General features: G+C 38.9%; 1 protein-coding gene across 2 annotated transcripts in view; it reads left to right on the top strand.

Annotated features, from left to right (window-relative positions):
- The window catches only part of EFNA5 (ephrin A5), a 271,716-nt gene extending 254,037 nt beyond the window's left edge, over positions 1–17,679 (top strand). Inside the window, exons 3-5 of one of the 2 annotated variants that reach the window (XM_038403324.2) lie at positions 6,500–6,565; positions 6,975–7,055; positions 13,270–17,679. In XM_038403324.2, the coding sequence (XP_038259252.1) occupies positions 6,500–6,565; positions 6,975–7,055; positions 13,270–13,391 (269 nt within the window). In that variant the 3' untranslated portion in view covers positions 13,392–17,679. The remainder of the gene's footprint in view (positions 1–6,499; positions 6,566–6,974; positions 7,056–13,269) is intronic. The other variant, XM_038403325.2, reaches the window with a different exon arrangement.
- The last annotated feature ends 4,174 nt before the right edge of the window (positions 17,680–21,853 follow it).

Raw genomic sequence — 21,853 nt, 5'->3', positions numbered from 1 at the left:
GTATTCATGGGTCAGACACACTGTTCAGTTTCTGTGGTTTACTTCACATATATGAAGTTATTCTTTTGATGTCTGTCATGAACTGGACTGTGGAATTCTAAATTGAACTATAGTATACAGAAGTATACTGCAACAAGATAGTCCAGGTGGACCATATTAGCAAAACACAAGTGTTCAGATACAGGGGAAAAGAGATGAAATAACAGTTTTTTTAAAAGTAGCGAGAACAAATAGACTTGTCTCTGGGAGTGTTTCATAGACAGCAGCTTATAATTATCTACCTTCAAGGAATATTCTAAGTGGATTTGTAGTAGAAGCTTACAGAGTAGTAAGAGATCTTGTAGTTCCTAGTACCTCCTCAGCATGGTATACAGGGCTGTGAAGACTTGTTGGAGAAGTGTTGTTCTATTTAAATAAGGAATACTTCTGTGTCACTGCCCTCCTGTTCTGAAAAGAAGGTGACTGAAATATGAGACTCCACTTGTGTACTGAACAGTTTCAGTGTCCTTTTCTCTGCTTGGATAATAGGGCCCATGGTGGATGTGCATTGAATATTAAATAAATTTGTAATGCAAAATACAGATTTAAACTGCAGTCACGAATTTTTTCGACATCACCCTGACTTGCATTTTTCTAAAAGTTGCAATGTTATAATTAGACAGCCAATGATGAACTGTGAGGGAAGCAGTAGATACTGTTGATTACACATGAATGTCAGTAGATACTTTTGGATGGTAGAATTGTAGAGAAACTTTTAAATAGTCGTAAATAGTGTACAGCTCAATTAGAAACGGAAACTCAAATAGGTAGGAGCTAAAGTGCTGCTACTTGTCTGAAGAAAGAAGTTAGTTTAGCCCCAGCTCATGCTATACATTTAGCTTATGGCAGTAACTGTGAGTTATTTTTAAAGTTTCGAGTCCTGTTTTCTTAAAACTTTTCCCTTTGCTTTTAATTAAGACCATTCTCTGACTTGCTGCAATTTACAGAGGGGATTTGGGGAGCTTAATGCACTGATTCAACCACAAATCTATTAGAAGAAATGTTTTGGTGCCTGTTCCTATTTGTTGTCATTCTGTGACTTTACTGCAGATCTAAAGTAACTCTGATAAGATTACCTTGGCCAACTAGGATTTAAACTGTCATATTATATCTGTTATATGATTGTATCCACTAAATTGTATCCATTGTATAATATGATCTGATTGAATTTCTCCGTTGGGGAATGGAAGTTGTTGTTTTTTCTATTTAAGGCAGTATGAACACAAAGGATGGTGGGGGGGGTGTACGTACATGTGTATTTACATATATATACACACACACACACATAGGTAGTTTTAACTGTTCTCTTCAGAGACAATGATTTCAGTCATTGACAAAGGAACTAACAGACTAACATTTCACTGTTTTGGGGGTGAAAAAAGAAGGTATGGCTAGCAAACAGAAAATGTGTGCTGTATATTGTGGCTTGATTCTAGATGCTGACAGTGTGGAATCTTTTCTCATTCACTTAATTTTACTTATAAGCCTTAAAAAATGGCAGCCAAAATGATACACACAAGAGAGGTTTTCCCACCCATTCTGTCATTGTGTGCTGTAATTTCATGTCCCAGGTTGGATCTACTGCCATGGATATTTCTGTCTAATGTAGCTGAAAGGAGGTAAAGTGAATATTGTCAGCCTCAAACATTCAAAATCAAGAGTCAGGGCCCCCAAAATCATGAGATTATTTTAGAAATCCAGAAATTAAGAAAACAAATGAACTAACCAATTGACTCTTTTTATGGGTCTTCTGACTTTGGGGCCTTTAGGATACACTTGCTTCTCATCTTCAAGCTTTTTTCTGCAACCATGACAGGTAAACCATTGTTTTTTTTTCAATGAAAACTGAGATTATCATGCAGCCGCTTGAGAGAAAACACTAAATATTGTGTGAGTTGCAATAAAATCACAAGAGCTGGTAACAAGGCAAAGTTCCTCCTTTTTATTTTATTTTTTCAATCAGAACTCTTCTTGCTGACATTTACTCAAGTGACCAATCTCTCCCCATTTTCTTACCTACCTGGAGAGGAGAAGATACACCTTCTTCTGCTCTTTGTCAGAGATCCTTTTCCAAAGTATTCTTTTCCTTATGCAATACAGTTTTCTTCATTCCCCCCACCCCTAGGAATTTTGCCATGTGGAATGAGGGGCATTGCTGAGGACAGATTCCATTCGCATCCGAGGCTTCTTGCTCTTGGGACTGGTCTCTATTTGTACATCTCTGATAGTACAAAGTACAAATAGAAAAGACCTATAGCAAGGCCTGAGAGATGAACTTGGTTCTCTGCAACCAAAGAGAATGGTATTTCCCCAGGTACTGTCCAGACAAGAGACTTTTTTTGTAGCTGCATGTCTATTTCAATAGATTCTAGCAACTGGCAAATGGCATCTTATCCTGAAGAAATGCTACAGATGCCAACTGAATAGTTTTCTCCTACAAGGGGGCTAGTTCACTCTCTCCTTTTGCAGAGTTCACAGATTCTGTTTATTTCACAATCATCCACAAGTAAGTGCAAGAGTCTCCTTGAAGTTTTTCCACCTTCCCTTGGAAAGGAAAAATGGCCAGGAAAATATACAAAGACAAGGCAGTGGTCATTCCAATAGCACTTTAATGACTATGGCTTTCCTATTCTCATGAGCTAGGTGTGGAAGTCAAACAATAGATCCTTCCAGATGTAGTAATCCTGGTGCAACAAGGTTCTTTGGTTAATCCTGATCACCGGTGCCTAGAGCTTCTCACCTGGAGCTCAGGGATTGTTAACTTCTTGGGTGCATTGAGGCATACTGAGATTTTAACTTCATTGGGGTCCTAGCTGAAATACTATTCCTCCTCCCTTGCCCATGAAAGTTATCATAAAATCTGATTAGCAGTTTTCTTCATAAATAAAGAGCGTATTTAGACTTTAATCTCAGCAGTATATGTTGTGTATCTTCTCCTCTTCTGCTGTAGATTTTGGTCACATTGGCAGAGTTTCTCTGTAGCTGTGATTCGCAATGCCTACTTCTAAATCACCCCAAGGACTGAAGGTTATGTGAAGCTAAAAACTCTCAGTAAAGCTACTTTTAAACAGCAGGATGGGAGCCTATGCAACAACTTGACTAGCTAAATTGAACTTCAAGGTGGTACCATGCATTTGTATTGGGAAACAGGCTAAATTTAGGTCAAATTTAGCTAGCAAGTGTTAACTAAACTCAACCTAAAAATTCTGATAGTGTTTCCTATCAAGACAACATCTGTGATGTGCCTAATATTCACCATTCAGAAAGAGAGGATCCAGAGGCAGCCAGTCATTTGTTACCATCTCAGCCCAGGCATCTGTGTCCTAATGAAAGGATTAAGATAATCCCAAAGATTTTCAGTATCTGAGTTTCATGAGATGGGTGGGCAAACTATTTCACAGTAAGAAGAAGGAAACAGGTCTTGGAAGATGCAATGACACTGGCATACCTGCTGCAGTATGTGTAAAGAGGACAAATGATAGGAGCCACCTTTAGTCCATCCTGTGAGTAATACATCTGGATCTAAAGTGTACACTAACTGGTCATTGGGTTTTGGGGGTTTCTTTTTTTGTTTTCTTTAAAATGAAAAGAGAGAAGGAAGAGAAGAAATAAAAACTGATTGCAGTAGCTCAGTTTGGCAGGCAATTATTAATTTCTCAGGAAGTCCAGAGAGATTACAGTGTGTCCCTTAATCACCTTATTCTTGGTAGTTCACGCAGATGTAAGAGCAGGGCAATAACTCAATTGAATTTTTTTCCTCCTGAGGTAATAAAACATTATGAGGAATGAGGAGTATTATGCATTTGTTTTACTGTAAGCATATAAAATAAATGACCTCCTTGGAAGGGAGAGGGGGAAGCTCTTACCTCATGTCTATCATCAAAGTGTACATCAGTTCCTAGGAGGATGAATTTAATTTAACGGTTACATTGTAGTCGTACTTTTATCATGGAAATATCAATCAGCTGGTGGAGTAGAAAATTGTTTACCACACCCATGTTACCATTTGTGAGACTTTTCTGAGGAAGCAGGGCTAGATAGGATACCCCTTTTTTTTCTTCCAAAGACACAGACCATCAAATATTAATTGTGTCTGTAGGTTTTTGCTTCTAGCTGTGGCAGTGCAGGGTATAGTCAACATTGGAGGTGTATTCAAAGCATCACTTTTCTATTTTCCCAGATAAAATATTAATCCTATTTATCACAGGACTACTTTCATCAGAGTTAGCAAACCGCTGTAATAAATAACAATAAGTCCATGCAATCTCATTTATGAAACTGAATAACAGTTTCCAGACTTAAAATGTACAGGCTACATTCTGCTTTTGAATAAGTATATGTACCTTGCTGAATCATTTCTAAAATCATTTTCTACACAAGATAGAACTGTGGTGAATCAAGTATGTGGTGGTCTTTGCTTAGGCTAGCAGTGGAAATGGTTATATGTACAATGGTATCACCGCATCTATATTTGTAATGCAGGAATAGATATAGCTTTTTTTCTATGAGTAATCCGTGACTATGTATGTAGTCTAAGCAAAGTATTCAGTACTTGTATGTATACAGTCAGGGGGCCATAGGAAGGACATAATTTCCTGGATGTAACCACAGAGTGCATATATTGTGCCCTAAAAATAACACACCAGTTACTGTAAAGGTCAGCAGGGGGAGTTTTTCCAAGTTTGATTTAGTGAGAGCCTACAGCAAAGCCAGCTGTTAGCACTTCTTAACGGCTTGTCATTGTGCACAAGAGAGGGAAAGCATCATTTCTCTATTTTTTTTGTCTTGTGACTAAGAGGAGACAATCTCTCATGCACTTGCCAACAGGCACAGAATCAGAGCACCAGTTCTGCTTAATTTCTTTCTTTTGTTTGCATGGTGAATTTGCTGGTTCTTCGCACTGATGCCAGCCCAGGAAGCAAGGAATCTAGGAGTGAGGAGAGGTTGTTTTAAGTTAGTTCAGAGTGCCTCAAGTACACTGTTACCTTATAGAGGGTGTGTGAGTTTGTGTCTGCGTGGGTAAATAATTTTAGTTATCTGTTACACAGAGGAAGACACAGTTAATAAAAACAGATGAGACAGGAGCAAGAGACAGAATCACTTTTTTCCCAAAAAATCTTCTTGTAAACCAAGACAGCTCCCAATTGTTGTCATTTTCTGGAACACAGAACCACTTGCTGTGAGCCAATACATAGCTCTTTAAATCACTGTGGATTCTATGTATTGAAATAAAAATTCTTTGCAACACTATGGGCTATGCTTTCAGCTACAACCTCTGATATTTGTGGCCACAAAAAAGTGCCCAAAAGTGTTTGCACGTAAAGAATGTGCTGTCTGCGTGGGGACTGAATGCAGGTGATTTGACTCTGTTTACATGCACAGATACAGGTGTGCTTACAATTTTGTAGTTGCAAACATTTATGCAAGTGCCAAAGATCATTTGAAACTAGTAGAAAATTTACCTTGAGAGATCTATAGTCTCTTCCTGTGGATGTTTAATTTACAGTAGTACTATGCATTTTAAGGACAGACTAGTCCCTTAAATGACAGAAATGTGTAGAGCTGCATTTGTCTTGGGGAAACAAGTAGATACTAACCATTGTCTTCCCCAAATTATCTTTGCATAGTATGAAATTTAGTATTATGGCCCTGTTATTAATTTCATATTTTTCTCTTTGGGTATTACCTGTATAATGACATAATTTGAATGGCAAGTAGGAGGTGGCTATTTTAGTTTAGTTGTATAGGATGCGGGGTGAAGTTTTGAGTAGATCCTGTGTATCACTGGCAAACAAGTTTTAGGAACATAAGCATTGTGTTACCTTAGTAAAGTCAGGTTATGTTAATTTTCTTCTGATTATTCTTTTAAAGTCATCCCCTACCATTTCATTTTGTGGTGGAATGGTGCCCATTTTGTGGCACTAATCCTAAAATCGACCAATATCAAGACTAGCTTTTCCTTTGGTAAACTCAGGAGAATCCATTTCATTGTGAATGTGGGGAAAATACTGTAGTGTGTCATTTTCCAAGGTAAGCACCTGGAATACAAATTAATGTTAAATAGGCTGTTGAGAACAAAGGTTGGGAAGGGAGAGAGGGGAAGATTGAAACTTTCAAGAATATCCTGTGCTTTGTTTCTCCCATTTTTTTAATAGGAACATAGACTCATAGAAGTGTAGAACTGGAAGGGACCTCAATAAGTCATCTAGTCTAGTCCCCTGCACTCAAGGCAGGACTAAGTAATAACTAGACCACTCCTAACAGGTGTTTGTTTAATGTTGTCTGGCCTGCAATTCTCTTCATGCACTTGCGTAGCCAGGGAACCTGGGTACTTGACTTTTTGGTTCCTTTTTTTGTATGGCAGAGCCTGGAATATGTATATTCCCTTCAGAAGATCTGGAATATTTGCCTTTAAGATAAAGAATAATTGTATTTTTTCTCTCTCTCTCTTATTTTACAGCTTCTGCAATCCCAGATAATGGAAGGAGGTCCTGTCTAAAGCTTAAAGTCTTTGTGCGGCCAGCAAGTAAGTTCTTTAGATCAAGCTTTAGAGGGTGGCTTTATAGCGCATGCTTTATTGTGTGGTCTGGTAAACAGCAATAAACCTTTTTGTTTTTTTACTGTTAAATCTTGTGTGATATTTGTTCTGTATAGCAACATTTGTGTTTCAGTTTTCCCCATGTTTTCTTATCATCCTTCATAAAGCTTTTTGTTTTATTACCTAGCAGTTGCTAACTTGTTGTTTCTTAAATTGTTGTACAAACGGACGACTATACTGGCATTTGGACAAGTGCCAGAGACTTTAAAATATAAATATATATATATATATATATATTAAAAAAAATAGAGAAAAAAGATAGGGAAAAAAAAGGAAAGTGGGGAGTTTAAGGGTGTCTCACTAACATATTTGGCTGTTATCTCTATTTTTGTTATAGACAGCTGTATGAAAACTATAGGTGTTCATGATCGTGTTTTCGATGTTAACGACAAAGTAGAAAATTCATTAGAACCAGCAGGTTAGTATGCTTAGAGAATCTCTTTTAACAAATGCGTCTATCCCTCTGGTGCTTCAGTACTTTTTTCCCTCTCTTTCTCTCTGCATGCTTTTCATGGTATAATTGCTCTGCTTTGGCTCATTTCTAGCAGTGCTAATATTGCTTATGGTATACCTCATTCCTCCAGTATCCTTGAGTAATGCATGGGAGACAAAATGTTGCTTTTTTGTGGCATATGGGTTAATAAAATGCAATGCCCAAATTTAAAATCTCCAGCGAAGTGTCCAGAAGTCACTTTCTGTTCCATCTCACACCCCAAGCATGTTGACAAACCACTCTATCTTCTAAATGGGTCCAGAGTTTTAGAAAGATAGCAAATGTCTGAACTGTAAATACTCTGGTTTCATGTGGTTTGTATGCACATTTAAAAGGAATTGGGTACTGCTTATTTAATACTAATGCATGACAAAGGCATGTAACTGATAAAAGTTAGTGTTTTCCTAAATAATTCATTTGTACACTTAGTTAGGCAAAGTGGTGTTATAAATTTTCCCATCTAGCTTTTACAAGAGAGTTGTAATCATGTCATCATCTGGTCCACATACGAGAGCAAATATATTCTAAAATCTTGTGGCCTCTCTTTGTATCCAAGTGTTGTAGCCTTAAAAACAGAGAGAATGCTTATATCACCAAATATTTCCTTTCCCCTTACCTCCCCCCACCCAACTGCACAGTCGGCAATAAGTCAAATTAATGTCAGCCATGAAAGTAAGTGTGTGTGTGTGTGTTTGTTTATATATGGTTCAGACCATACACAGATTTAGACACATGCTTAACTTTAAGAAAATGATTAACCCCACTGACTTCAATGGGACTACACATGATTAAAATTAAGCATGTATGTCAGGCTCTGGAGAATCAGGGCCTAGATGTGTATTGTATAGAAACATGCACACATAGTAATGCACTGCTAATTGAAAATGGGTAATTAAACACAAAAAATTACATAGACACAATTTTTAATGCAAATTCAGGGAGCACACTAGAAGAACCTCTTTCTTTTTAGGTTATTTGAAAAAGGAACTTCCCTTTGATATGAAGCAACAAATTATTTTTCCTTGCTCTGTTTTGTAATGAATATGTTTGCTGATACTTTCAGCTGAATTAGGTTATTAGGCAGCAAAATAAATAAGACTTTAAGAAATTTACCAGTCTGAATGATATGCCTGTGGACATACACTGTCTTTCATTATTTTTTACTCAAGAGGATATTCAGGGCTCTCTAAAATGTGTTGATTTTGGGAACTGACTAGATTCTCTAAACAAATGAGCATCTAAATGCATGCTGACTCCAAGCAATGTATTTTTGTCACAATAAATGTAGTAGTTTTATTATTTTAGTATACTCCTAGAGGAGGCCATAAGGGCGATATCTCCCTAATTGTTCATAAGCTAAGAATCGAGAAGCCCTATGTGTTTTCTCCTGATATGAAATGTAGTGAATACTGGCTAATTAATACATACACCTTTTGTTAATGGTTTGCAGCAAAGACTTTAGTCTGGGTGAGACCAATAACAAAGAAGTGCTTTCAGTAAAGATAGAGGGTCAAATTTTCAAAAGTGCTGAGCACCTGCAGCTCCCATCGACTCCATAGCGCCTACTTAACACAGTAACAGAAGCAAATCATTAAAAGACATCAGGCTATGGGGAGACTAAACCACACGGTGGGCATCCTGCAGACAGAGATGAAGTGGAGTGGTGCCATGAGGATGAAAGATGGGCTTAATAAGAAGTTTATATTTAGAACACATCAGTTACCAAAAAACTCCCCTCCTCCCCAAGAGCATTACATATTCACAACATTATTTGAGCTAATCCCCATTTGACAATTAACCATTGCTGGAGCTGACAGTTTGCTGACGTGCTTCTTTATTATTAAGATGTAAGACAGTGGATCTTGTGGCATGCTGTCTGCACTGTATACTATTTACCTGTCCTTGGAATTCATTTGTCTGTTTCGCGTCTTCTCACGTTGTCTGCCATCATATTCTGTCAATAAAGGACATGAGGGTTGGGCAGGTCAGGGGCACGTGGTACAATTGCCAATCATTCTATATAGAAATCATTCTTGTTAAAATTGGGCACTTATGTGATGACCTTCCTGGTTTCAAACAGTGTTTGTTCATAATCGGGAAATAGCGGGAAACTGACAAGTGCAAAGTCACTTCTTAATTTCAGAATTTGGGTTTGTAGCCATAAAACCCCATAAAAACTTCAGAAGCCGTAAAATGTTTCAAATTCAAAAAGGCAAAGTTAAAATAAATTATTCCCTCAAATGAAATTGAGACTGTGCATTTCAGGCCAGAATTAGACCCCCAAGGTATAATTTAAAGTGATGGTATCTAGAAAATTCATATTTAAGACGGTTGTACTAAAGTGTGGTCTATTTTCATTTCCTACCTTCTACGATGGTAGTGACATTCTAGTTTTTACTAGTGAGGTCCTAGTCTCCTAGTTTAACTTTCCTTTTTGTTAAAATAATCCAGCCTCTTTCCCCTAAGTATTTAAGATTATGCACAGTTTTAACTGCACATAGGCAATTAATAATAATATTTATAAAGCAATATGGGAGCCACAGATAAAAAGAAAAGGAGTACTTGTGGCACCTTAGAGACTAACAAATTTATTAGAGCATAAGCTTTCGTGAGCTACAGCTCACTTCATCGGACACGAAAGCTTATGCTCTAATAAATTTGTTAGTCTCTAAGGTGCCACAAGTACTCCTTTTCTTTTTGCGAATACAGACTAACACGGCTGCTACTCTGAAACAGATAAAAAGTGTGCTCTACTGTACAAGTGCAAAGAGACCTTGGGATCATCTTGCCAAAAAGCCCAGATGCTGCTTTGAAAAAGTACCCCTTAAGGTTACATGAAAAAAGCAGTTCTACTTTGAAAAGTGGCTTTATAAAAATGGCATCATAGGGGCCTTCATCTATTAGGTCTCCGTGATTTCCAAACCAGATTTGTTCATTTACAAGTAAAAAGGATTTGGTTTTTGTTTTATTTTAACCAAATTGCCAGTGCTGCAGTCACAATGGGATCTGTAACTCAAGCTGCCATTTGTATAATCACCACTCATAAATTCTGCCTTTATTTACACCAAGGCAGGCCTGTGTGTGATCGAGGCCAGAATTTCATGACAGTGAGGGTTGTACAGGGAATTATAGGCGGCCCAGGAAATGGAACTTAGTTTGCAATTTCATTGATGATACGTGAGATAGAAAAGAATCAGTTTCATTCCCCCAGGAGTTTTGGTTTGACAGTAGTAAGTAAACTTTTCCTCTGAATTGAGCAGATAGGGATTCTGAATAGATACTGAGAGCAGATCTGATTATTAGGAAGATGCTATTCTTGCACAGAAACTTTTCAGAGTATTTTCTCAATGAAAGGCTCTTTTAAGAAATCTTTCATTCATAAAGTAACAGTGTGAAACACACAAGTGTGTAAATCATAAGTAAAAATTGTGCATTGCGTTTGGGCCATATGCTCTTCTGACCCAGTTCTGTTATCCCTGGAACTAGTGAAGTTCTTTAATTATCTGTTGCAGTTACATAGTGTAATTTGTAAGGTGCTTTAAAATGAAAAATGCTGGATAGAAAGACTGTGGGCCTGATTCAGAACCCATTTAAGTCAGTGGGAGCTTTTCCCATGTATAAACTGTAGGTCGTTCAGTCCAGTCCTGAAGTCATTACTCTGACTTTAGTGGGACTTTCATTTGAATGAAAGACTGTATTTGTCCCATTATCATGTAACATAAATAATATAATAAAATATTTATATTTGAATATCAGTTACTCTGCATGCGTGCTTTTCATAGTTATACCTTGAAACAACACGAAAACATGTCATGATAAACTTGAGACTGTTCCATTGGCAATTTGTCCTGGAGTCAAACCTTTGACAGATTGCTAATCAAAGTTACTATACAGATTCCAGTGATTTCAGATTGGGTATGAAGAGCCTATGGACCCAAAATCGTACTTTATCTTTTAACATTCTGTGCACTTGCATGTTGGGTGCCATTACAGTGCAAATAGGAGTTTCTTTAAAACTGCTTTTAAACTAACATTAAGGGGTACATTTTCAAAACAGTGTGGCATTTTTAGCGCTACTTCCCCCATCATTAAGGAGAGTTGCGCAGCTCACATCATACACAATCCTGGCAATGTAATTTGTATACGTAGGAATTACTTGACTCACCATGGAAATGCGGACACATCTTGCATGAAATGCAGCAGTTGTTTATTACACTAAGTTGTAAGTGGCTGTGAATTTTTCTGTGAAACTTTTTTAGTTAGGGTGGATCAGAAGAAACGTCTCAAGTTAACAGTACATTTTTTTAGACCACTTCGTTGTTTTAAAAAGGTGTCACTGATATAATCCATTTATTTGGAAGAAAATTCACATCCAAGACTGATGCTTTTATGCCCAGCTTAGGAGAGATGAAAATTAAAATATTCAAGTTCAATAACTTAAACTATGAGATACATAGTTGTGTAATGGAAATGGTAAAATCATTCACAATTACAGGTATATCAAAGATAGTTTAGTATGATCTGTGTACAGTTTCTTTCAAATGTCTTATTGTGTTAATAAGAAATTGTGTCAGAAATTTAAAAGAGAGAGAAAATGTTCTGCCCATCATGTTCTACTACTAACATACATGTACTTTGCAACTATTTTTTCCAGTGATGCTGGCGGATTTACATTAGATTTTAGGTTTTAGATTTAGCAGAGTATATGAGTAATCTGCTATATACAATAGATAGCAAATAAGTATTTACTAAGAGTTATCAAGTTTTGCATGTTTTCTCTTTCAGATCAGTGATTGTAACCTGTTAGCATTTTTTCTTGCATTCATACTTCTGAGGAAAAAAATACATTCCTTACGCACCCCAAACTCCAGTTGACTGTACTGGAAGTTTTGCACATGGAGTGGACTCATAGGCCAACATTCCAAACTTAGGAGCCTAAAGGTAGACTTCTAAACCTATACTTAGATAGCTAAGTAAGGAATCTGATCTTCAAATGTGCTAAGCACCTGCAGCTCTCATTGAAGCATCTTTGAAAATCAGGCACTCTTCTTTAGCTGTCTAAATATGGATTTAGGTGGCTAAAGTTAGATACCCAAGTTTTCACAGATTCTAAGACCAGGGGAAACCATTGTGATCATCTAGTCCAGGGGTGGGCAAACTTTTTGGTCCGAGGGCCACATCTGGGAATAGAAATTGTATGGTGGTCCATGAAGGCTCACAAAATAGAGGTTGGGGTGTGGGAGGGGATGGGGCTCTGGTTTGGGATGCGGGCTCCGGGTCGGGCCAAAAATGAGGAATTCAGGGTGCAGGAGGGGACTCTAGGCTGGGACCAAGGGGTTCGGAGGGCAGGAAGGAAAGCAGGGCTGGGGCAGGGGGTTGGGGTGCAGGAAGGGGTGCAGGCTCTGTGATGGGGCTGGGGATGAGGGGTTTGGGATGCGGGAGGGTGCTCCGGGCTGGGATTGAGGGGTTTGGAGGGCAGGAGGAGGATCAGGGCTGGGGCAGGGGTTTGGGATGTGGGGAGAGGTTCAGGGGTGCGGGCTCCAGGCAGTGCTTACCTCAAGCAGCTCCCAGAATCAGCGGCATGTCTCTTCTCCAACTCCTACTCCCAGCTCTGCATGCTGCCCCATCCTCTGGTACCACCCCTGCAGCTCCCATTGGCTGCAGTTCCTGGCCAATGGGACCTGCGGTGGCAGCGTGCAGAGCAGAGCTCCCTGGCTTCCCCTACATGGAGGAGCCAGAAGGGGGCCACTCCACTGCTTCTGGGAACAGCATGCCAGATCCGGCCTGTGAGCCATAGTTTGCCCACCCCGATCTAGTCAGACCTTCTGTAAATGTGCACCATACTGTTTTATTTTAGGGGAATACTGCATTCCTTACCCTGGCAAAACCACCAAGGCCCTCATTTTTGCTCCCATTGCTTGAGTAGGAGTCTTGCCAGAAAAAGGAATGAGTAAGGAATACAAGATTTGACCCCAAGTTTGTTACATCATGAGTTATTACACACTCTTGGAATTCAATGCTAGTACAAGGTTCACTGCCCTATTTCACAGAGGGTACTGAAATCTACTTGCAGACTGCTGAAAGAGACCTTATTAAGGATGCAAAACCTCATCGGAATGTGTGCTTTCTGTTTGAACAGATGATACCGTACATGAGTCAGCCGAGCCATCCCGCGGTGAGAATGCAGCCCAGACACCGAGGATATCCAGCCGACTTTTGGCAACCCTATTGTTCCTCCTGGCGATGCTTTTGACATTATAGCACATATATTCCAGTAACCTGTCACAGAAAACATCAGGGTCTTGGAACATCAAAGATCCACCTAACTGCTCCTCCCAGGAAAGGGACTTTATATTGGTTTTGCAGATGTCAAATTTTTGGGGGAGGCCGGGAGGGATTGTTTGTTTGTTTGTTTGTTTTCCTTTCAGCCTGAACTATGAGCAAGAATTTGAGGGGAATAACTAGTTTCAGTTCCCAACCTTCCCCATGACTTTCCTTGACCCCTCCAAAAATCAAAGGACTCATAATGAAAATGCCAAATTATAACAGTGATACTAGTGATTCTTATTTTTCTCTTCATTCTCCTTTAAGAAGTCACTTCTGCTAGCTCACTGTGTCATTTGTATGTGGATCCAGAAGAATAGTGGCAGATGCAGTCAGTGAAGGATAAGGAACCTGAGTGGAAGCCCAGGAGGGTTTTACTCTCCAATACAATATTTATGCCTTCTCGTTCAGTACTGTAAGATGATCATGCAAGGCATCATGTCATCATGTCAGAACTGGAGGGGAAATATTAAGAACAGATACAACACTATTTCCTCTAGGAGTTTCTAAATGAACAGGCTTCTAAAAGGAAGAGACAGTTTCTTATAAGACTGTCTTGAAACATCATTGACAGTAAAAACCTGTGCTCCATAATAGAAGTTCTCTTTAGAAAAAAAATATTAATATTTAGGAATGTTAGCACACAGCAAGCAAGGTCAGATTTAGGAAACTTCACTGGGGGTGCGAGTGCCTCTGTTGTTTCCATTTAAGTGGGTAGTGCACACCAGATTATTTTCTTTCAAAACAGATCACCATGGTGCTACGATATTTTTTTCTTGAAATGCAAAGAGGCATTTTTTTGTGAATAAAGTGACCTTCCCCAGGGCTGACTTAGTAGCTGGTAGCCTTGTATGCAGCTCTGGGTGACAATATGTTCTAAGGAGAGGACTTCAGTGGTCAGAGGAAACATGTTTGGGACACAGGATATCCAGTGTGTTCTTGATTTGTCTCCCCTGCAAGTTCCACTATCATGGGAATAAAAAAAAGCCAGAAGAAGCCAGGACAGCCAATCGGCATTGTTGGGGGGGGGGGGGGGGTAAGGAAAAGTGTTTGAAAGTAAGGAATACAAATTGAAGTGTTGATTTTATATCTTCTCCCTTTCCAACACAGTTTGAACAGTAGAGGAAATATGTTTATCAGCAGGAGATAAACCAGATGGGCTCCCAAAGACTTTAACAAAATATTTTTTTAAAAATCCACTAGAATAGAAAATACATTATTTAGATATACTTTATGCTGAGAGTGAGTATATATGCTTGTCCTATTTAAACGTGAGAAAAGTGGTAACCCTTGATGCAATTAGGAATATGGGAACTGTTTTGTTTGATGAAATTGGGGGGTGACCCTGTTTAAGGAATCTGAGCATGGCCAAGAAAGGACTTGAGAAGTCATTCACCAGGAAATGCAAGTCTTGGGGTTACTATTGGCGAGGCTGCCATGATCTTTGAAATCTGAAATATAGTCAGGGAAATGTGTCAGGCCAATATCAAAACAAAGCATTTCAAACAAAAACTGATGATTATGATTATGTTGAATGTGAAAAAATGGAACACATTCCAACAAAACAAGGGATTTTATGTATTAGTTAAAAATTAATAGGGGTTGTTAATGGGCTTCATTTTGTGAAAATGATTATAAATTACATTAAATTAAATTAAAAAGAGCTGCTTCCTAGAATTTTGAACAGTCCATGATTCAAAAAAGAGAAAAGGAAATTGTACACATGTTAAACTAAAATGTGGGGTTGCCTGATACTATACAGTATGGATATTGATGCAGAAGCTGCCCTTGAGATAGAATCAAGGAAATTCTACTAATATTGAACACACAAAATCAAAAATCACAGTCTAGACGCTGAAGAAAATCACCATTTCGTTACGATATAGTCAATACATTTCTCTTTCTCCAGCATGTATAGTTGGAGCACATGCTAACGTTTCCTTCAACTAAGAATTACAGAACTTTGGGGGAGGTGGGCTTAAGGATGAAAACACACCTTATAATAGACAGCGATAAGATAATATTGCTAGGTAAGCATATTTTAAAAGATTCACATTGGTTGCACTTAGTCATACTTATATAAATAGTGCTGATTTTATTTCAGAAGTGAATTTCATTGTGTTCTATCATTTGTCTATCAATGACAATGGACTCTCACAACCATAGGTGTAGTTTAACTTCCTTATTGGGGAGGGACAGCTCCAGTCAGGACAATAGGATTGCATGTCAGGGGGGAAATTCCATGTCTGCCCAAGGCTTGCAGTTTGGCGGGGGGGGAGAAAGGACCCCCATCTCCAAATTATGCCCATGCTCAAAAGCCACACTTATCAACAGCAAACTTTTTTTTCACTAGTGTTTTCCACAGTGAAATTCAATCCTTTATTTTACCACATTGCCAGCGCTAACTAAATTAATAATAGCAAGAATATCACAGCTAACGGACAAACTACTACACTATATAGAATAATATAACTGTGAATTGCAAGCTTACCAGACATCAGCTTGGATACTTAATGGCATCAGGCAATCCCAGTCGTATCAAGTAAGCAAGTGCTGCAAACCATTGAATCTTTGGTTTTTGTTGTGCTGAGTTACAAAACTCTGGAAGCTTTGAAGGATGTTGGTGCAAGTTTAAGCAGCTCTTCTTCCCCCCCCCCCCCCACACACACACATGCACCCACCCTGTGAAGTCTGAGGGACTAACTAATTCTGCAACAGACATCTCTCAGCCCAGATAGTTCACCCCCGTGACCTGCACTCCTGGTTGCCAAGGGCTTTGCAACGTGAAGCAGGGAAATAAGGATCAGTCTGTTTAGTGGATACTATGTATCCTTTAATAGACAAGGTAACATTTCGTGTTAGTTTAGAATATTGTTTTGTACTGTACTTTCTTGAATGGCAAACGAAAGACAAGTAAAACTTAAAAAAAAAAGGGTATGTTCTTTAAATTCTGTATTTAGCAACCTCTGTTGTATATAGTGTTTGATAATAAAGTATTAATTTGATTCTTATGTCTTTTGTAAGTGAGAACAATAGACTTTCAGGATATTAAAAACATGCATTGATTATAAGACAGAGCTTTGAAGCATCAAGTGTAATCATGGCTGAGAACTGAGTTATAAGGGGCCATGACACTGCATCATACAGGACTCATCTGTGAAAACTGTTCACCTGATCTCAAGATTTCACAATGTCAAGACCTGGAACAACATGACTTTTGATGATCAATGTTTTGTCCTCAGTGTTTAAAGGTCTGATGTTACAGTGTGTGGTTTTTTGTGTTGGTTTTTTATTTTGTTTTGGGGTTTTTTAACATGTTGGTTTCTAAAAGGCTTTGGGGATTGAACAATTCTTCTATTCCTTTGTTTTCTTTATCCTTTGTTTTCTGTTTTCCTTCTGTCTTTTCCTTCCCCTCCCTTCATGGATAGTTTTTTTTTCCCCAGAAGGGATCTTGCCAGTATCATGTGTGACATGTGCATGGACTTGATTCCAAAACAACACGCAACAGACTTGGGAGGGTGAAACGTGGATTATTTCCTTTCCTGTATATTTGTGGAAGGAAAGGGATTGTATTTGTATTTGTTGATTTTTCCTAGAAACTGAACTTTATCTGTTGCCTCATGAGAGCAATTGTTCTTTCAGTTTCAGAAAATCAGAAAATAACTTAATTTTTCCCCTCCATTCATCCATCCACTCAGATTTGTGCTCACCAGTTTTACTTTACAACTCTTCACTTTACTCCCCTCCCCCTTCACTCCCCCTCCCTCATTCTTTAATTTGGAACAGTGAATGGGCAGATCTGTTTCTGGTTTGGCATCACTGAGTTTTTTCCCATGCATTCGCCCCTGAGCTTCTCGGATGTGAGACAAATCTCCCTACAATAGGCTTGCTGCCATTGTCTGTACAGTTTAATAGATGCTGGCATGTTGGAGGTTACCCATGAGTCTGCAAAATCCGCTTTCCATGCTTACTCTTGACACCCCATTGAAGCCACTCATTGTGTGTGCATCTGGGTATGAAAGTCCAGCTCAGTGTGGTCCTGTGCTTGTACTGCCCTGCTTTGCAGTTTCTTTGCACTTATTCATTGAGTGCTGTTTTTGAAATGCTTACATTATATGAACTTAAAAGAAAATGTTAAAAAAACAACCCATAAGATCTGTATTTGTATATACACGTGTCAGTACAATTATACCTAAATAAAAATTAAAGATTTTCATCATTTTAATTGGTTCTTTTAGGCTACATTTTTGTTCACTGAATGATGCCTTTATTTCAGGGGCTTTCGTCTTGCATATTTGTGGGCAATGGACGGCAGTAAGGAGTATAATAGGGAAAGGCTATGGAATGTGAGGAAAGCCATATGTGCAATGACAAACTGCCTGGAGCTGTACCCCCCAACATCCTGGCTGGTGTACTAAACTATGGAAGCTATGAGATTTTTCACCCCTAATGTATGTGTTAATAGCTTTTCAGAGTACTTGGAGAATAAGGAATTGTGTCCTCCAAGTACTAGAATATTCTTACCTGCTTTATATTTAGGGCTCTACTAAATTCACGGTCCATTTTGGTCAATTTCAGAGTCATAGGATTTTAAAAATCATAAATATAATTCGTTCAGCTATTTAAATCTGAAATTTCACAGTGTTATATCTATAGGGGTCATGAGCCAATTCTGAACGCAGCAGCGCAGAAATAAGGATGGCATGGTATGGTATTGCCATCCTAACTTCTGCGCTGCTGCTGGTAGGACGCTGCCTTCAGAGCTGGGTGCCTGGCCAGCAGCCGCTGCTCTCCGGCCACCCAGCTCTGAAGACAGCGCAGAAGTAAGGATGGCAATACCATGTCCCCCCACAACCCTCTTTTGAGTCAGGACCCCCATTTCGAGGAATGCTGGTCTCCCCTGTGAAATCTGTATAGTATACAAAAGACCAGATTTCATGGTCCGTGACGTATTTTTCACGGCCATGAATTTGGTAGGGCCCTATTTATATTGTTGCTTTTGCCCCATGCTGGAACTTTTTAATAGCCACCTTTATGGCCCTTGCTAAGATGGTCACAAATTCTAAGGCAAGTATTCTGCTTACAGAGGATCCAAGCAGGTGCAAGGGACATACAAACAGAGCGGTCGCACATGGCCCCCCTTTACCCATGATGCCCCTTGACTTACAAAGAGAAGGGGGGGTATTAGCGGCTTTAAAATAAATGTTAAAAAAAAAAAAAGAGTGAGAGCTGTGGGAGCCTCATGGGAAGTGGGGAGAGTTTGAGCAGTGGTGCCTCCTCATAGGGTGGAGGGGAAGTGAAATGACGAGTTGCTTCTTTCCCTTTTCTCCCAGCCACTCTTGCAGTGCCTCTAAAAATATGTGAGACTGGATTGGCTAAGATTGTACTTGGCTCTGAAACTGTTTTTCATGGTACCTGTTCTGGGATCGCATGATAGGTACAGCAGCTTAACCTGAGAAATTAGGTCATGTAGGAGGTGGGGGATACATACTGAAACCGCTAATATACACACTATGCATTTCAAAACTTAGCTTTAATTACACCTTGTTAGCATGAAACTCATTGAAAGCTTTTTCTTGCATGCAATTAGTTGACAGGGCAGCATGTACTAATTGTAACTTACTGTAACCTCTTTCACAAATAAGGAGCAACAGTTTTGTGGGAAGAGGAGCGGTGTATGCGAGTGCTTAGTCCAAAGAACTGGTGCTCTGGACGTTTGCCCGTGGATGTGTGATCTTACAACTAGGGCAAAATTATAAGTGACACATGTTCAATATGTCTTAACATAATAGCCATGTCTGACACAGCTAATAGTCTTGGCTCAGAAGTCACTCTGCGTTTGCTGAGAATGGCCTTTGATTTCATTTCTAGACCCTGATTTACATGAGATGTGTCTGCATTATTTTCCCCAAGAATAATTTTATTCCAAGAATTACCAGTTTGGGCATCACTGAGAATATTCTGACACTCCTCACATCATTCTGATACAGCAAAGTGTTATTGCAGTTTGCTGTACATTAAACAAAACTTGAGTTATTTTGTTTCATTTAGAGACACGGCAACCAAATAGGGTGGTTGGGTGTGGTTTTTTTCCAGATTTTGTGCAATATAAATTTCCCCCTATTTTTTCTTAGTCCCATTTTCATTATGTTTTGCTTTTGTTAGGAAACTTGGTTTAAACATAGTTCCTAATAAACATTATATTACATGGCACTTAGGAACTACAATCAGGAATAAGGCTCCTGTTATACTAAGTGTTGTACAACCATGTAAAATGAATACTGTTCCTGTTCTAAAGAGCTCATCATGTAGCTTTGTTTTTGACATGATTTTGGCCTTCAAGAGTGAATCGGGTCACACTGTAGTAATACTATGATTAAAATACTATTCTAGACTAGCTAGGGACCTACAAAAAACATACAAAGTGTCTCCTAGATGAAAGAATGCCAGTATGGTACTTAAAATCCAATTCAAATAGTTTAATATAGCCCTGTTAAGTGAGCCAAAGCACAGCACTATTGCAGAAATATAAAAGGCAGAGACAGATTTTTTTCAGGTAAAACACTGGTCTCACTGACACTGTCAGTCCTGGTTAAATGAGAAGAATTCAGACTAGCGGGTGATTTGTACAGTCAATAACGCACTTCGAAATATCTGGATTTTCCTGTGATGATTACTTCAGGAAGTGCAGGTGTCGGTTACACAAGGATGCTTGTCAATCCTGACAAGAAAACTAAGGAAGGACAAGAAACAAACTAGATACATACACTGGGGGAAAGAAATGGAATGCTTCCATGTTTTGCTAGGAATGGCTAGACTGTACATAGTATTTAAGATAAGGTAGCCAGAGTCGTTCCTACAAACTCATACATTTTATAATTTACTAAAGGAAAGCGCAAGTCCCTCTTTCTCTCCCTCTAATCTTAAGAGCATTCTTCCTGCCTTTCAAAGTTTGTTCAAAGTTTACTCTATCTGCTTTAAGTTCTGTTTTGTGGCACACATATGCCCCCTCAGTGACTTGTATTTGTCTTACCTCGTTCTGATTTTAACATTAAAACACATGTCTCCCCCCAGAGATAAAAGTACTGTGGGAAAAACTTCAGTTTTTTTTCTGTACAGTATCTGTAATAGGAAAGGTCAAAGAAATCAATAGCATACTGTAGATATAAGCATCCCTCTGTTACTCCTACTGCTGAGAACCAGTAGTGTCTTTGTTCTCATGTACTGTATGTAACTTGCAGTACCTTAACTAAAGGTTCCACAGAGATATCAGCTAATAACCCGCCTTCTAGTCCAAACAGTTAAAGAAGGGCTTCTTTATCTCGGCACTTTCACTTCACCCATGGCAAAGAAAAGGCACAGTAGAAAAATGACCAAAAATCTAATGCAAGAAGAATATGTGATTAAAATATATTTTACCCTGATTAGCAAGCCAGAAGTGAAATTGTTGAGCTGTTCCCTTTAATGTTAATGGTAACTAGAAATAAAAATAGTATAGCTGCTATCCTTTGTCTGAGGAAGGTCAGCAGGATCAGGCCCTGGGCCTGGTGTGAAAGCCTAAGGGAAATTCGGATTGATGTGCATCATGGACCATTACGTGTATCCTAATCCTTCCACTTTTCCACTATTATGAGGGGCTATTATGAGCCAGATTTCATTCAGTCGGGAATGTCATCAGTAAGAGCAAGACTCAAAACAAAAGAGATTACTGTTGGTAAAAACATTCTCTTTGAAGTTTATCCCTGCAAAAAAGTCCTCCTCTAATTGCGAGGATGCATAACAATCTAAGTAGTAAGCCAGAAAGACATGAGGCTGGGATTTCTGAAATTTCTCATCATTGGCCTAACTCTATTCCTATGAAGTCAATAGATGTTTTATCATTTGTATCACAGAGAGCAGACTTAAGCCAACCGGGAGCAATTTTGAAAAATCCCACTCTCAATGCATTTAGAAATGCGAGTTATTAATTAGTTATACAAGAGCCCAAAATATGCCAGGTGCTTTAGAGAGCAAATGAAGAGCCATGGCTTACCACTAGAGCTAACAGCCTAGTGTGAAACAATGCTCAGGGAGTGAGTTGCAAACAATAAGCTAAGGGGTAAAGAGAGGCTAGGAATACCATAAGCACTGGTTTACTCAAAGATATGCCATTTCATTCACTCCACCCTTTTTTAAAATAGGACAATTCATTTCTTGTGAATTATATTGGAGCACTAGATTTTATCAGGGATTTGTATGGGGGAGGGTACAATATAGAATGATGTATTCTAGTTATGCATCATGCTTAAAAGATCACCTTCTGCAAAATCTGAACCACTCAGCTGTTAACTCTTAATATCTGCAAGGAGCTGAGCACCTCTTTCAGGCTTCACCTGGAGCTAAGGGCATTGGGTGTGTAC

The sequence above is a fragment of the Dermochelys coriacea genome, chromosome 5, assembly GCF_009764565.3.
Source record: "Dermochelys coriacea isolate rDerCor1 chromosome 5, rDerCor1.pri.v4, whole genome shotgun sequence".
In the NCBI taxonomy this organism is placed as follows: Eukaryota; Metazoa; Chordata; order Testudines; family Dermochelyidae; genus Dermochelys; species Dermochelys coriacea.
Note: the sequence above shows the minus strand (reverse complement) of the source record. Positions and strands in the feature narration are given on the sequence as shown.